The following is a 15,918-nucleotide window of genomic DNA, read 5'->3' on the forward strand; positions in this document are numbered from 1 at the left end:
CTGAGACCAGTGGAAACAGCGTGTGGGTGTGGAGGGAACACTTTGATGAGTACAAATCCCACCCGTGCGACTGGAGCACAGATAAAGTGGGACTGACACACAAAATCCTCCCAGAAGGAAGAAAAGGCATGTTCATCCTGTGATTTTGGATCTTGTCCCGTGGAATGCACCATTAATGTCATAAGGCAAACCCAAATATTCTCTTCACAAATAAGATTGGCAGCATCACGTTATTTAACACGACGTTAAGCCCAGCCCAAGACATGAAAGTAGCAAGTCCTAATACAGGTCATTGCTGCACTGTGATGATCCCACATTGTAGAGGAAAGTCCAAACAAAAAGTCTGGCACTCTGTGACAGGACATTTAAAAATAACTCCATTTGGAAAGGGATCTGGTTTGGAATATTTTTGCACTTACTGCACATTTGTTCACTAGATCAGAACCTGCAGTGGAGGGAGGAAAAATTACCAGAAGAAAATTCACACAGTCAGAAGAATGTTAATATTTGCTCTGAAAGATCCCCTAGCCCTGTCCCGAACCGCTCCACTGCCCACCCCACCTGCACTGTGGATTTCTTAGCACTGAGGGCACCCTTATATGATGTGGCTGAGGCGAACCACCAAGGTGGCCCAGCGAGGACGGGGGTAGTTACTGCCAACATTCCCTCTGCCTCTCCCCACCCAGGCTGGAGATGTCGGCCGAGATCATCCGCCAGAAGGAGCTGGAGAACCTCCACCGCCAGAGGCTGCTGGCCGGCGACCCCCTGAGCCTGCACCCGGGGCTGCCCCCGGACCACCCGGCCCTGCGCAACGTGCACGACATCCCCGAGGGCCACCCGCTGCGGGAGGAGCTGTCCCGGCGGAACGCCATGCTGGTGCTGCGGCACAACAACACCCCGCTGCTGTCCCTCAACCCCGCCGTGCCCGGCGCCAGCTCCTCCACGCCGCCCAAGGAGCAGCCCCGGCGGGGCAGCCGGAAAACCGCGGGGCAGCAGCGCGCCGAGCCGCAGGGCGTGGGCGAGGCCAAGGAGCCGGCGGAGCCGCGGGCGCGGGACGGGGCCCCGGACTGTAACGACGAGGAGATGAAGGACTCGGAGAGCGACGCGGACGTGAGCGACGAGAAGCCCGAGAGCCTGAAGGCCGAGGGCGGCGGCGGCTCGGCCGCGGAGCTCAAGGAGTGCAAGGAGGCGGGCAAGGCGTGCGAGGGGGCCAAGGAGATGGGCGAGGCGGGCGCTGCCCAGAATGCCCCCTGCAGCTCCTCGAGCGCAGAGTCCCCCAGCCACCTGCTCGGCCCGGGCATCAACAAGGCCGAGGTGAAGTACCTCCCGCCGGCCTCCATCCCGCCGCCTCAGCCGCTGCCCTTCGGGTTCCCCTACACCATGAGCCCCTACTTCCATGCAGGTGAGTGCACGAGGGACATGTTTTGTGGTGCTAAAAGCGGGGCTCTTCCCCCCCACCCCTCATTCTGCAGCGTGGTTGCGGTTGCTTTCTCAACTTTCCGTCGTTTTTTTTCAAAAGGAAAATTTTTTTTCCGTGTTAAATGTTGGAATGGGATGCCCGGGGTGATGGTGGGAGTGCCCATCCTTGAAGGTGTTCAAGGAACGTGGCACTCAGCGCTCTGGTCTGGTTGACAAGGTGGGGGATTGGTCAGAGGTTGGACTTGATGGTCTTGGAGGTCTTCTCCAACCTCAGTGATTCTGTGCTTCTCTGCAAGGAACCAAAACCCTTCTTTTAATTAATATGAAGGACTCTGTTTGCAGTGAAGCAAATCAAGGGCCATAAAGAGGGGCCAGCAGGGATAGAGTGAGTCCCGAGCACATGAGAAGGGAAATCCCCAAAATGATGGCCTGAGGGATCTTGCAGTTGCTTGGGCCTCCTTTGGCATCTTGGACAGACACCAGTAAATTACAGAGAGCTTCAGGGAGAGGCAGCAACAGTTATTAATGGCTGCAGGGTGCTGTCAGAGTAACCACTGCTGTGCCCTTTTTCCAGGGTGGAGGTGGATGGGCTCTTTCCCCTGCCTGTGTCACAGGCACTGGGACAGCTGGATTGGTGTCTGTTGGGTGGGACAGGCAGGCAGGGAAGTCACTGCGGTCCCCAGTGACACAGTCCCTCGGGCAGCAAAGGCACGGCTGGAGCAGGATGGTACAAAGTGGGGTCTCAAAGCCTGGTAGCTGGGCAGGGCAGGGTGGCAGCCCCGCCAGCCTAGCCAGGAGCCAAAATCTGCCTCAGCTAATTACCTGAGTGAGCGATTAGCAGGCGGTGGGACCTCCTGCCTCACAGAGGAGGGAGGGGGGGGACGTGGCGTGTGGGTCGCCGAGGCTGCCCGAGCGGCCGTGGCTGCCCATCACTCATTAGAGCTGCCTCCCAACCAGGAGGGAGGAAGCGATTTTTCCTGTGACAGGCAGGTGGCCAAGATGATAAATATTCCTGCTGCCTTGGGCTGCTGAGGCTTCCTCGCAGGAGCCTTTTTCTCCCGGCCATTAAAGAGGGGAAAGGCGCAGCTCCGCGGTGCGCGTGGCTTGTGCGAGGCTCTGCAGGGAGGCCTGGGATGTGGATGGGTTTCCTCCCTCCCCCAGCAATGTGTGAGTTACTGTAATAGGCCATTTATTATTATCACTTCGAATTTATATCACCATCGTGTCTTGGGGCCCCGGCACAGATCAGGGCTGTGTTTCACTGCCCGGTTTTCAGGCAGTTCTGATTTGTGGAGCCTGTTCCAGGGCTGTAGGTCTTTTCCTGAGGGCTCTTTCCTTGGCTTCTGGCTGGCTTCACACGGTGCTGGGGCTGTTAATCCTGCCTGCCTGTGGGGTTTAGGCCCCGTTGTGCTCAGCTCCATAGCAAAACCTCTCACCTGAAAAGCCTTGGGAAGACAGGGCGTCTTGTTCGATGCAGCACCATGGGTCGATGGGGGAGCTGGGAGTCCAGCAACTGAAATATTGAGGGTTTGTATCGATCCAAGAGCTGCAGCGATCCTGGGCTGTGCTGGGGTAACGTGTGTCAGTGGAAAAATGTGTTCCTGTGGCCCTTGGGGAGCACAGAGCACCTGAGGACAGACAGACTGAACCGAGCCCACCTCTCCCTGGCGCCAGACAATCCCTGTAACCCTGTTCTGCACAAAGACTGCTCTTTAGGCCTGGGGGGATGTGATGTTGTGCCCTACACCAGAGACTGGGATGATAAAGTGACCACCTAACCGAGGCAGGTAACGTGGCAGGCCAAGAGGAAGAGCTGAGAGGGAGGAGAGGAGAGGGGAGAAGCATCCAGCTGAAAAGGACCCCTGAGTTTCAGGCAGTTCCTCTGGTCTTCCAGCAAAGGGAGGCTCCCCTGGAGGCAGAGAGCTGTTTTCTGTCCCTGCTGGGAAGCATATCGATGAGGCAGCCAGAGCTGGGTCGATTCCCTGAGCTGCCTTCTGGGGATCTGGCGGCTGCTCGATGACCTCATCTCGTCAAGGTTTCAGCAGCCTTGCTCCCCTCCTCCTCCTCCTCCTCCTCCTCCTTCTCCTCCTTCTCCTCCTCCTGCCACCCTCCTCCAGCCCTGTCCTCTGGAAAAGGTGAAGGATGGAGTGTGCAGGAGGCTAAAATCCTTCTATTGATCTGTAGTCTGGAGAGCAATTAACGCAAGCCTTGCCGTGCTGCTCCGTGACCTCTCTGGCAGGAGGGAGGGAGGGCGGAAGGGGGTGCAGGCACAGGGAGAGGGGTTGGGGAGTGGTAGCAAAACTGATTAAAGCCATAGGTGGGCTGGCTTCCATGGGGGTTCTCTTTGTGTCTCCCAGCTGGCACCTGGATTGTCTCCTGTGGTGCCAGGAGCACAGACTGGGATGCGGGTCCCGCTGTAGCCCGGCTGGTGGATCTGCAGCAGAGCTTTCCCTGACTGGGATGGCCAGAAGGTTTGCTCCCCATGACCCCCTCCAGCCTTTGGCTTGTGTTCCTGGAGCAGCTGGATATCAGGAGGAGGGAGGGGAAATTATAAATGGATTGCAGCATGGGTGGTGAGGGCTTTTACGTGGACACCTGTCCACACGACACCGGCCTGGGACGATGGATTCTTTTCAGTCCCCACACGCTGGGCCCCATCTGGTGAAATGCTCCGTAATCCATTACCAGCCTCTTGGACCATCATTTATCATGGGGAGAGACAGAGGAGGCCTGGCAGGGAATGGATGCTGCCCTTTATGCCTCCTTGCAGCCCCGCAGCATCCAGTGACATGTCATTATTATAATCGAAGGTGCGTCCCTTCCAGCCACTTGGCACCTATTTGTTATCATTCTCCGAGCTGCCAGAGCAGGGTGAGTGGATGCAGCCACGCACAGGGATGGAGCAGACGGTGCATTATCCTCCCAGGGAGGGACAGGAGGAAGGACAGGAGCCCTTCTGCTCTAGGGACCGTAAAATTGGAAGGGGCCAGCGTGCTGAGGGCTGGACCTGTACTCGTTGCAAACCAGATGCACGCTGAGGTGGAGGGACCACTGTAATCAGCTACAGAAATCCTTCCCGGGGTTGTTCCTGGTGGATTCAGAGCTGAGGTGGGAGCAGAAGGGCAGGGGGCACACCTGGACACCAGGCTCTGCAACCCTGACTGCAGGGTGCTGAGTACTCACAACAGAACTGAGCCTTTGGAGATACCACTCACTCTTTGATTTTTGGTAGTAACAGGGGTGTTTTGCCACTAATCTTGGTGGAAATAGGTGTTTCCACCCTCTAGATTTTACATTCTGTGGCACAGAAATTGCTAATAGGCCAGAACCCAAAGTATTGGTATTTACCTTCCCTCTCCCAAAAATATTTCCACCAGTAGTTCCCTGATATAAATGGGAAGGGAAAACAAACTCTGTGAGATAAATATTTTGGCCGTATTATATTTCTCTGTGTGTGGGTACGTGGAAAATATTCCCATGCAGTGGGTTCTGCCTTATCCTCGATCTGGACACAGCAGGCTCTGTGTGTGTTTGTCTGTGGGCATCCTGACCTCTCCCTTCCTTCTTCTGGGGCAGGAAGAGACAAAGGAGAGAAAACCACAGAGGAGAGAGGCTGCTGTAGGAACAGGAGTTGTTGGCCCAGCTCTGCTGGCTGTGCCAGTAATACTGAAAGTGATCCCTCATCCAGTGGGGTTCCAGGATTGCAGGCACGTGTGTAGGAGAGGGATCCCTCCTCCCTGCCAGCTGTGAGAGCAACATCTGGGCTGAATGCCTGCCCATGCTGGTGGGGACTGACCAGCCCCTCTCTGTGCAGGCTGAGCTTAAACCCTGAGCATAGTTCAGGCTGGCTGGCGACTGGAGGGCTCACTCCCAAGCACTGTGTTGCTGGAATTCAGTCCTTGGCCTGCTTTTGGAATAAGGAAGTACCTAATTTTGAAGCAGTTGGCTGCTGCAGTCGGATCCCCTCGGAGACGCTCTGGCTGCAAATGGAGGTGTCTCGCCCGAGCACTGACTGTGCCTGGAATAATCTTGAGTTCAGTTTCCCTTCCTCTGTTTACCAGGCTGCAGCCACTCTTTTGGAGGAAGAGAATTCCCCTCCACCCTACGAAAGAAAAATCCCCCCCCCTCCAAATGACAAAAAGTGGGGGGGGGGGGAAAAAAGCCCTCGGCCACCTGAGCGTTCTGTGAATTTTAACATAAGCAGCTCTGAGTGTGTCTCCTGGAAGGTGGAATGTGATAGGCATGGAAATGAAGGCTCGTGTCCATCTGTCTGTCTGGTAGCTGGGGGTGACAAGGGGAAGGACAGCGCTGCTGGCCCTTTGGCAGTGGCTTCTTCCTTCACCTCCCGTGCCGATGGGTGCCTGCTCCCAGGAAAGCTGGTTATCAGGCACACAAAAGCATTTGAAGCTTTTTCTAGCTGGAAAAAGAAGGTGTGGAGAGAGTGAGGAGCTTCCCTGGGCTCTGGCAGGGTGCAGGGTGGTGAGGAGGGAGCAGTGGGCTCTCCCTGCTTGGCACACCACAGCTGGGCAGAGCCATCCCGGGAGCAGCAAAGGGTGTCTTGTGAGCCTGAGCTGAGGCTGGAGGGGAGGGAACCTGTGCCCGTGGGAAGGAAAGGTTGGGAAGGAGGCGTGAAAGGTCTGGTGGTTGCCCGCAGTGAGCTCCCTGAGAGTCCTGGGCTGGTGGAAAGTGCTGGCAAGGAGGGCTGCAGAGATGTGACCGAGTCCCTGAGGCATGGGGGGAGAGAGGGATGGGCAGAGCTGGCAGAGCTGTCACAGGATCCCAGGCTGGGGTGAAGTTGGAGGGAGCACTGGAGCTCACTTGGCCCAACCTCCCTGCCCAAGCAGGATCTCCTAAGAGCACGTTACTCGGCGTTGTGTTGAGAGCCTTGGGGAGCTCCTGCCTCTCCCTGTGGCTCCAGCCAAGACATTCTGGCACTGGAGCTGGCAATCCTCTGCCTGCACTGGTAGTGTGTGCAGGGGGAGACACGGACTCACCCCAAATTTTGGGAGCTGGTCCCGGTGGCCCCTCTCTGTGAGGCTGCTGGTCCTGGAGCAGTCAGTGCCCCGGGGGATGCACATGGACTGCCCAGAGGTGTGCAGGGGGACGGGGGGCCGTGGTTTTGGGTGAAGCAGACGGTGCTGTCACCTTCCCGAGAGGTGGTGGTGCTGGTGGTGCTGGTGCAGCTCCGGGAATGGCGCGGAGGGTGAGGCTGGGAAGGGAAGCAGGAAGCTGGGAGCGGAAATGGAGTGGAAATGATTACATAGCGTCTGCCTGCTCCTTGGGCAGGCTGCTGTTGTTTTAAAAGCATCTTATTGGCATGATAACTTCCTGTGGAGATCCTGTGCTTTTCCTGTTCCCTTGGATGTGCTTTGGGGGCTTTGCCAGCGAGTGCCTGGAGCCGTGGTGTGTGGCTCTGCTCCTCTGTCTGTGCCTCTTCCCTCTGACCTGGTGTATTCCCCAGGGAATTGGACACTCCTGGTCCTCTGGGCCTGTGCTCCCCACCATGACTTTGTTGGATCCTGCTTTACCTTGCCATTCCCTGGGGAAGGACTGTCCTGACTGCTGTGGGCAGGGATTGAGGGAGTTGCTGCAGGGGGTTACAGCCACAGCCCTGTTCAAATCCATCAGGGAAAAACCTTAAGCCCACAGGACAGATAATTTTGTCATGACAGACCCCTGGGAGAAATTTGTTTTTTCTGGTAGTGTCCTTCTTCGAGCCCTGAAGCAGAACAGTTCATACCTTCATAAACTCTCTACCTGATAATCCTGGGTGTTCACATCCCTATAAATGTCCTTGTTGTCTCCTGGTCCGAATATCACACAGCAGTGAGTTCCACAGATTAATAATGGCTTTCACCCCCCCCATCACACCCCAAAATGGGTGTTTTCTGGAGTTTGGTTTCTTCATTACCCATCCCCTTTATACCCAGAGCAGATACGAGTTACCTGGCTGGTGTTTCTCTCCCCATTTTCATTCCCTGTGCCTCTCCAGCTCCTCTCCGAGTCCCGTTTGGGTTCCTCCCTGCACACACATCCCGTGCAGATCTGAGTTACCTGGCTGGTAACTCATGACAGGCCCCTGGGAGAAATATTTTTTCTGGTAGTGTCCTTCTTCGTGCCCTGAAGCAGAACAGTTCATACCCCTCATAAACTCTCTGCCTGATAATCCTGGATAATCCTCTCCCCATTTTCATTCCCTGTGCCTCTCCAGCTCCTCTCCGAGTCCCGTTTGGGTTCTTCCCTGCACACACATCCCGTGCAGGTATGAGTTACCTGGCTGGTGTTTCTCTCCCCATTTTCATTCCCTGTGCCTCTCCAGCTCCTCTCCGAGTCCCGTTTGGATTCCTCCCTGCACACACATCCCGTGCTGTCAGGCACTGGTGATGAAGGAGCTTGGGGGGGGGTTGCTCCTCCACCCTTTTGGAGCCCATCACCTTCCTCGGTGCTGACAGGGCTGGGACCTGAACTGCTGTTGCGTTTCGGAGCGTTGACACCTCAGCCCGAGCCCTGCTGTCCGTGCCCTGTCACGGGGGTGGCAGGGCCACCCCGTCACCCGTCACACGCCTGGCCAGGAGAGATGGATGCCCAGCAGATCCCGAGGCCGGGGCAGAGCCACCCCTTGGATATTTCAGGCTGGGCTGGGTTGGAAAGGAACACTTGGAAGGAGCACGAGTTCCCCAGTGATTCCCGCTGCACCAGGGGCCTGTTGTCATTCGGAGCACGTCGGCGGGAGAGAAGGGCTGGGGGAGAGGAACCCACAGGGCAAGGCAGAGTTTTCCGCTTTGTGGTGCCTGTGGAGAAACACTCCTTCAGGGTTTTGGTTTTTTTTTTAATTCTCTTCCCTCCCCTCCCCCCCTATTTTTCTCCCCCTGCAGCTGAAGAACATTAAACACATGAAATGCATTAGCTCGGATTTTTCCTTCCCCCCCTGCCCCCCTCCCTCAGCCAGGGACCTCCAGGAGGAAGAGGCCTATGAATTGACCCTGCCCAGTGCTTTAATTGACAGGTCATTAAAGATGAATGTGTGGCTAGAGAAAAATATTCAGATTTCAGGCTAGTTGTTGTCCGTGTGGGATTTTAATGATTTATGTTTCTTTCTCCTCCCCTCCTTCCTACTCCCTTCCCCCCCCCCATCCTCCTCGACTCCAAACAATCCAGGCACCATGGGAGGTCTGTTTCTGGATGGTGAGGAGAGCCCTGCGCTGGAAGACATCAGCAAATGGACGGTGGAGGATGTTTGCAGCTTCGTGTCCAACTTGTCTGGCTGCACCGAGTACACTCAGGTAAATCTGAGCGGGCTCAAGAACGTCCCTGGAGGGGGAACATCCTCCCTGTGAGCCCCCCTTCTCTCCCTCCCGTTTGTGCCTGTTGTACTTGCACTGTCCCTCCCAGGAGATGCATCTCAGAGCCCTGCAGGGCTTGGAAGCTGTGTGGTTTTTTTTTCTGAGGGGATTGCTAAACTTGCTGCTGGTGAAGAGCCTGAAGAAGGTGTGTGATGAGTCTTGTAGATGGACAGAAACAAGGAGGGAGTTGGGTGGAAGAGGATGGGATTAGGGGCAAGGTTAGGAGTGAACACCTGAGCTCAGGTTGATTGTGGTTAGTGGCTTTGTGTCACTGATCTCTCACCCCCATCTCATGCTTTTAGGAGCTGCTGATGCTCCGTGGTGGACCTGGACACAGCAGTGGCTTTGTGTGGGGTGGGTACCAGGGGGTCCCCAAATCGGGGTGGGCAGCCCGTGGTGCCAACCAGCCTGGCAGAAGGTGCTGTGTTCTGCTCTCTTGCTGTGGGGTCACAGTGGGGTTGGGAGGGCCCCTGTGCCTGCACAGCAATCAAAGTAACCTCAGTGGTGATTTTTAAGCTCATTTACAGCAGAGTTGAAACATCCATGAGCAGTGGGGTGTCCATAAAGCCTGCTCAGTGGGGGATTGTGAGGTGCAATATAAAAACCAGCCCTCTGTGTTTTTTGCCTCTGCATCTGCCCGAGGCTGTGATCAATGTGCCATTGAGGGATGCTCCAAGGGCACGGATTCCTGGGCAGCTTGGAAAAGGATGTAGTGTGCTAAGGGAGGGACTGGAAGCGGCAGAGATAGAGAGGCAAAGGGCCAGAGCTCAGGACAATCCAGCCTTTCAGCAGGGGCTGAGAACAGGTCTGAAAGGGAGGATGGAGAGCAGGAGCTGAGCTTTCTGGATGTGCCTCTTCAGCAGAGGAGCTGCCCTGGCTGACAGCTGAGGGGTGCAGGGCTGTGCTGTGACATCCAGGCTGGCTGAAATTGGGTTTCTAAAAGTCTGCTGCCCCTCCTTTGGCCTGTGCTGTCTGTCCCTCTGTGCTGCACTGGTCCAGTGTCCTCTCCTGGAGCTGAGCCCATCCCCAGGCATTTATTTTGGGAAAGGTGAAACTGGGTACCTCTGTGCCTGCTGGGACCCCTGACACAGGGGAGCAGTGTGTGTATCTGCCTGCAGGGAGATGATTCCCTGTAGGTTATGCTGATTTAGTGCCATGGGGAAAGGTGCATCCCCAGAGGGGAAGCAGAACCTGGGAACTACCCCCCACCTCCCTCTCCTTGCACAGGTGATGGATAATGGGATTTCAGTCTAAAGTCTGTCCTTCCCTGCCATGATGTTAATCTCATCACAACATGCTTCTTTAAAACTACCTGGAAAACCAGTGCTGCTTTGGAGCAAACAGCTGTGCTGGGGGAGAGGAAGGGAAGGGAAGGGAATGTCTGTTGTGGAGATGGGGGACACGTAACTGTCCCCAAATGGAGTGACAGGGATTTGGGTTGTGCTCAGGAGTGGATCAGGGTGAGTGGGTGCGTGGGAGAGAGGAGGGTCAGGTTCTGATTGTGACAAGAGGGAGGGAAAGAACTCTGGATAGAAAGAGAGATGGTGGATGGGTGATGGATGTTTATGGGAGCATCTGTGTGTGCAGAGGGGAGTTCAGGAGCTGGGTTTAGCGAGGACGAGGGTGGGTTCACAAGTGTGCATGTGTGGGCTGCAGAGTGTATTGCTGAGAGCTCCAACAAAAGGCTCTAAAACCAAGATACACAGCCCTTTGCATTCCCTGTTACCCCCCACCCCACTGGGGTGCCCTTCCACTGGTGGTGGTGTGGTTTATCTGCATTCCTGTGCTGGGGAAGGACAGTCGGAGTTGCCTGGATGCTTCTGAACCAGGCCAGTAGGGAATGTGCAGGAATCTCCAACGCAGCAGGATCATCCCTTTACACCTTCCACACCATCCTGGTGCACCAGAGGGGGGGGAATCAAGAGCTGAGGTTCAGCAATCTTCCCAGTGCATTCTAAATAAAATGTTTTATGGAGATGGGAGCTGCTGCAAACACCCCCTGGCCACGTCGTTGCTTCGAGCGGGAGTTCGAGGCTTTAAGAGATGATGTTTTTCATGCCATGGTTGTGTGTTTCACGTTTTTATTTTTTTTTTTTTTACTGTGTGAAAATGCCCGTGCTCAGGGGTGACTCTGAGCTGCAGAGCTGCCTTGTGTTCCCCTTCTCCAAACCCACAGCTGCCGGGGAGGTCTGGCACTGCTCCGCAGGCTGCTCCCGCCAGCAAAACCCTGCAAGGTTCGGGTGGAATGCTGTGCATTTAGAAACATGTTTCAGGCAAAACAAGGAAAAAAACTTCAGCAAAAAAAAATAAAAAGTCGCCACGGCCTGGATGGTGTTCAGCTTTGTCTCTGCAGTGGATCTGGGGGACACCCAAGGGGATGCTTTTCCCAAGTTAAGGCTTTTTGTGGAGTGTTTTAGTACCCAGCGAAGGGAGGGTTTTGGCTCCTGGCCACACTGGCTGCAGAGGAAGGGAAAAGAAACTGGTGTAGTAAGTTTTGCTGGGTCAAAAAGCAGCAGTGTGTGCTGCAGCCCCAGCCCTGAGCAGCTTTGCTGGAGGAGTCCAGCAATAAAAACCCACTTGGCTCCAGCAGCCACTGCCAGTCTCCAAAGGGATGGCTCTGGGCTGTGGTTCTGCTGCTGGAAAAGAGGATATTTGGGTAAATTTAACCCCCTCTACCATTGAGATTAGTAATAGAAACACTGTGTGTGAGCCATTGCAGGAGGAGAGGGCAGGATCAGCCCCAAATGTGAGCTGGAGTGTGGCAAAAACGCTGAGGAGGTGTTGAGGGAGGGGAGGACAGGCAGGTGGGGTAGCAAGGAAAACACCTCCCAGAGAGGCAAGGGGAGCTGGTGGCTGAATTACCAAATTTACTCTTGAAATGGAACCTTGTTGGTGCAAATAAACACCCTGAGGAGGTTGGTGGGAGCGTCCCCTGCACCGTGTGTGAAGGATGGAGCAATAAGACCACACAGCCAGACCTTAACCTTGCTAACACGGCACATATTAGGTGGGAAACTCTTGCATGGCCCTGTCATTTGGGATAGATGGAGGCAAAACGAAGGTTGTTGTGCTTTTTTTTTTCTTTAATAATGTGTTAAAATGGTGCAGTTGTGCATGGCTGGAGGTATTAATGTGTTGATATGAAACTGCTGTTTTCTGGGACTGTACCAGCCCCGTTGCCATTTGTGTGTGCACATCACCAGGTCCTGCCTCCCTCAGCTAATGGGGAGAGGGGGAAGAGCCCTGAGATGGTTAATGGCACTGTCTGAAGGCCAGGTCACCCTGTAGGATCCTGCCATGCTCCATCAGCACCATGGCACTGAAATATTTATCAGTATCAATACTGTTTATTAGTATTTATACTAATAAATATTGCAAGATTTCTTAGTATTGGGGGGAAAAAGCAAGGGCTGAATGTTAAAACAGACCAGCGAGGAGGGATCATCCTCCCTGATCCCAGGGGGTGTTCTGGGAGCAGGATGGGCTGCACTCTCCAGGCTGCTCGAGTGTTGTAGGGATGGTGGGAATGCCTGAGAGGCAAAGGAGGAGACAGGAAAAAAAAAAGTACAGAAGTGTTGCACGTGAATCCATTCTATCCTGCAGCATGTGCTCCACAGATCTGTTTATGTATTTTGCCTGGACTGTTTGGGAATTAGCAGCTTTGAGAAGGAAATGCATGAGCAATCCATCCCTCCTTTTCCATGGCATTTGTCCTAGTGAGGACTGCAAATATTTTTGGAGTCTACTGGGTCAACTTTTCCCCAATATCCACACAAAGTGCGAGTAACCTAGGATTTGCCAAAATTTAATTATCCCCCCCTTGTTTTCTGCCCCTTTTTGGAGTTGGGACCCCTGGGCATGTCACTCTTCTCAAATCTGCTGTCAAACACTGACAGAGTTGCACTTGGGGCAGCTGGTTTGGGTGCTAAACCTGGGATGAAAAACTTCACACCCTGTTCTGACATTAAGAAAAAAAAAAGGGGGAGAAAAAAAAAGATTGTTTTATATAAACTGGCCCAACCAGCCCTAATTCCCATTCCCACGTGTGTCTCCTTTTGCTCACTGGCTCCTGGCTGTGGGTGCAGGACTGTGAACACCTCTGGTGTATAAATATGGACTGAGCTCACTCTTGGAGTTCACCTTTCCCACAGAGCCCTTCTGTGCAAGGGCAGGACAAGGGCACTGGGTGTGTCAGTGGCATTTCTGAGCCTGGGCCTGTGCTGTGCTTTCCCTCCAGGTATTCCGAGAGCAGGCCATTGATGGAGAGACCCTGCCCCTCCTGACAGAAGAGCACTTACTGAACAACATGGGGCTGAAACTCGGACCTGCCCTGAAGATAAGGTCACAGGTAGGAAAACCTCCTCTGTAGCAGCACGTGGCATGCTCTGAAACTGTCCCCCTCACCAGAATGGGGCTGTCAAGAGATGTGGTTTATTGAATGTCATTTATTAAGCAGTAATTTATTTTGTGATTCTGTCTCAAGAAAGCTCGATCTTGTCCTTCCAAAACTTTCCATATCCTCACCCAAATCCAGTCACAGCTGTTTCAAGGAAGAAACCACGGGCAGAGTTCAGCACCCAGGGGCAGAAGCAAATAGTTCAGGAGGAAATAACAGGGATGCAGCAGGAAACTCCTAAAATGGAGTGGTTCCTGCTGGAAAAAACACATCAGGTGGTTCCCATAAATACCAGCCAGGAAGGAAGAACAGCTGTGAACAGGTGAGGGAAGGGAGGTGGTTTCACATTGGCTGAACCTGAAAATAGTCATCCCCAAAGTACCTAAAGAGGGATGTAAAGCCACCTCAGGAATCAGTTCTTTTCCTAGGCTGGATTAGGTCCTTTTGCTGCTCCTTTTCCCTGTACCTGGCTGAACCCTGGCAGTTCTCCTTTTGAGTGAGGCCTGAATCACATTTAATGTGTCTCAGCTGTTGTGCCTTTCCCTCCCCAATGAATAATGACCCAGCTCTTGCCCTTCTCTGCTGTGCCAGGAACAGCCCTCTCTAACATCTTTATCTCTTGCCAGTCATAACTTACTGGTCCTGCTGATTTGGCTGCACTGGAAGTGGAAATTATATTGGTTGCATTAGTCCAGTTCTCTCCCCAGCACAGACTGGTTTGCTGTTGTGCCCTTTTAGCTGTTTCTTTTCAAAATACCTTTTTCCCCACCATGAGTTGGTTCCCAAGTCCCTGCCTGTAGAGCTTTGCTGTCCTAAAATGACTTTGCTCTTCCCCTGCCTCCCTCACAGCCAGCCATGGTAATTCCATTCCAGTTGCCTCCACTTCCCCTCAGTGGGACTCAAATCTAGGAGACCATCTCCACTGGCTTAATTTTTCTTTTTTTTCCATTTAATGTTCAGGGGAAAAAAAAAATGACTTGTGACACATGTAAAGCACAGGCTGTGCTGTGTATTCCCTAGGGAATCGTGTCATGGAAGTGACTGTCATGTGTACATGGACACTCACAGCTCTGGCACAGGTCCCCAAACCCACAGGGCTGTACACTGGTTATATTATGTTAAAACAATAAGAGCAACTTTACTACTTTCCCTCCAGCCCTCCCTGTTTATGAGGGGGCTAATAAAAAGGTTCTGTGGGCAATTGTTCCCCGTGGGTCGATTCAGGAGGAAATAAAACTCTTTCTCCTTCTTTTAAAAAACAAGGGGACGTCAAATAGCTCACAGACATTCCGAGATGGGGCTTGGGGTGGGGGGAATATGAGATATGGGCTGGAAGCAGAAAAACCAGCTTCAATTTAATCAATAGTGTTTAAGGGTCTATAATAAGGCACGGCTGGGGGGAGGTAAGTGGGGAGCACTGATGCTGCTCCCTGAATAATGTGGCAGTTGTCTGGGTGGAACAGCAGCCTGTGTTTTTGTTTAAGCTCAAATGTGAACCAGCTGTGGAGGTGCTGGGAGGCTGTGGGGCCTTTGGCCCTTGCTGGGAGGCAAGAACTGCTGCAGGAGAGCTGGCTGGGGCTGCAGGAGGGAGAGGTGCAGGCTGAGAGCTGCCTGGGCAAGGAACAGCAGCCTCCCCCCAGCAGGATTTTTGTTCTGCCACTCCCTGTGTTGATCCCAGCTCCCCCTTTTAGGAGCAATTCCTGCTCTTCCAAACTGGATGTGATGTGCTGTGCCATCAGCAGGAGAGCACTGTCCTATCAACTGTCCACCCTGTTAATGCAAGGACTGAAGAGGTTGGAATCAGTCAGCCCTTCTCTCCTGGGGGTGTCCCAGCACATCTTTAGCCTGGAAAATGTGGACTCAGGGCAGACCTTGTGGCTCCAGCAGTACCTGGTGCCACACACCAGTGCCCAGTAAAACAGTGCTGGACAGCACAGGACAGAGCCCTGCAGGACTAGAGGAGGAAAGCCCTGGTTTGTCTTCCAGGTGGACTGGGAATGGTGGTGCTTCATTCCAGTGATCACAGAACGGTTTGGGTGGGAAGGGACCCTAAAGCTCATCTGATTCCACAGGCAGGGACACCTTCCCCTAGACCAGGTTGCTCAGAGCCTGGAACACATCCAGGGATGATGATGGAGCACCCACAGCTTCTCTGGGCAGCCTACCTCTTTATTTGCAGCTTGGATACAAAACCTGACCTTACGCGTGAAAACCCGCGGGATTCTCTAGACCGTTCGTGCGCCCTTTCGCCCTCCTGCATTGATCCCACATCCTTTTTTTTCCCATTTCCTTTATTAACAGGTGGCCAAGCGAGTGGGCAGAGTGCTGTACATGGCAGGCTTCCCCATGGCTTTCCCCCTGCAGCCCCCTGGGCTGAGGCCCCCGGAGCGGGACGTGCCGGCGGCCGAGCTCCGGCCGGCGTCCACGGGCAGCGTGGCCTCTCCCTTCGGGAGCGGGGTCCCTTCCTCTGCCAGCCGGGGCTCCCCAAAGCAGGAAAACGGGAATCCTTCCCTCCTCCCCGGGCTCAACGACACCACGAAACCTCCGTCCTAACTGCGGGATGCCCTCCAGCTGCTTCTGGGACTTTGGGGATCCAGCGGGACGAGCCGAGGGATAAGGCCGGAGCCTCCCCCCCGCCCGCAGCGCGAGACGCAGGAGTGAGGGAGGAAAAGGGAGGTTTTCATTTGGTTTTTTGGGTTTTTTTGGGACGAATTTGCTTTTTTTTTTTTTTTTTTTTTTTTTTTTTTGGGAAAATCAAAA

The 15,918-nt window shown here is 54.1% G+C and overlaps 1 protein-coding gene across 5 annotated transcripts in view; it reads left to right on the top strand.

The window, feature by feature from the left end:
• SAMD11 (sterile alpha motif domain containing 11) overlaps positions 1 to 15,868 on the top strand; it is a 114,500-nt gene extending 98,632 nt beyond the window's left edge. For all 5 annotated transcript variants that reach the window (XM_027728599.2, XM_027728603.2, XM_027728606.2 and 2 more), the window contains 4 exons: positions 687 to 1,402; positions 8,578 to 8,702; positions 13,000 to 13,110; positions 15,460 to 15,868. In XM_027728599.2, coding sequence (XP_027584400.1) covers positions 687 to 1,402; positions 8,578 to 8,702; positions 13,000 to 13,110; positions 15,460 to 15,711 — 1,204 coding nt within the window. In that variant the 3' untranslated portion in view covers positions 15,712 to 15,868. The remainder of the gene's footprint in view (positions 1 to 686; positions 1,403 to 8,577; positions 8,703 to 12,999; positions 13,111 to 15,459) is intronic.
• The last annotated feature ends 50 nt before the right edge of the window (positions 15,869 to 15,918 follow it).

The sequence above is a fragment of the Pipra filicauda genome, unplaced genomic scaffold, assembly GCF_003945595.2.
Source record: "Pipra filicauda isolate LSUMZ 115617 unplaced genomic scaffold, ASM394559v2 scaffold87_size3191425_pilon, whole genome shotgun sequence".
Taxonomy (NCBI): domain Eukaryota; kingdom Metazoa; phylum Chordata; class Aves; order Passeriformes; family Pipridae; genus Pipra; species Pipra filicauda.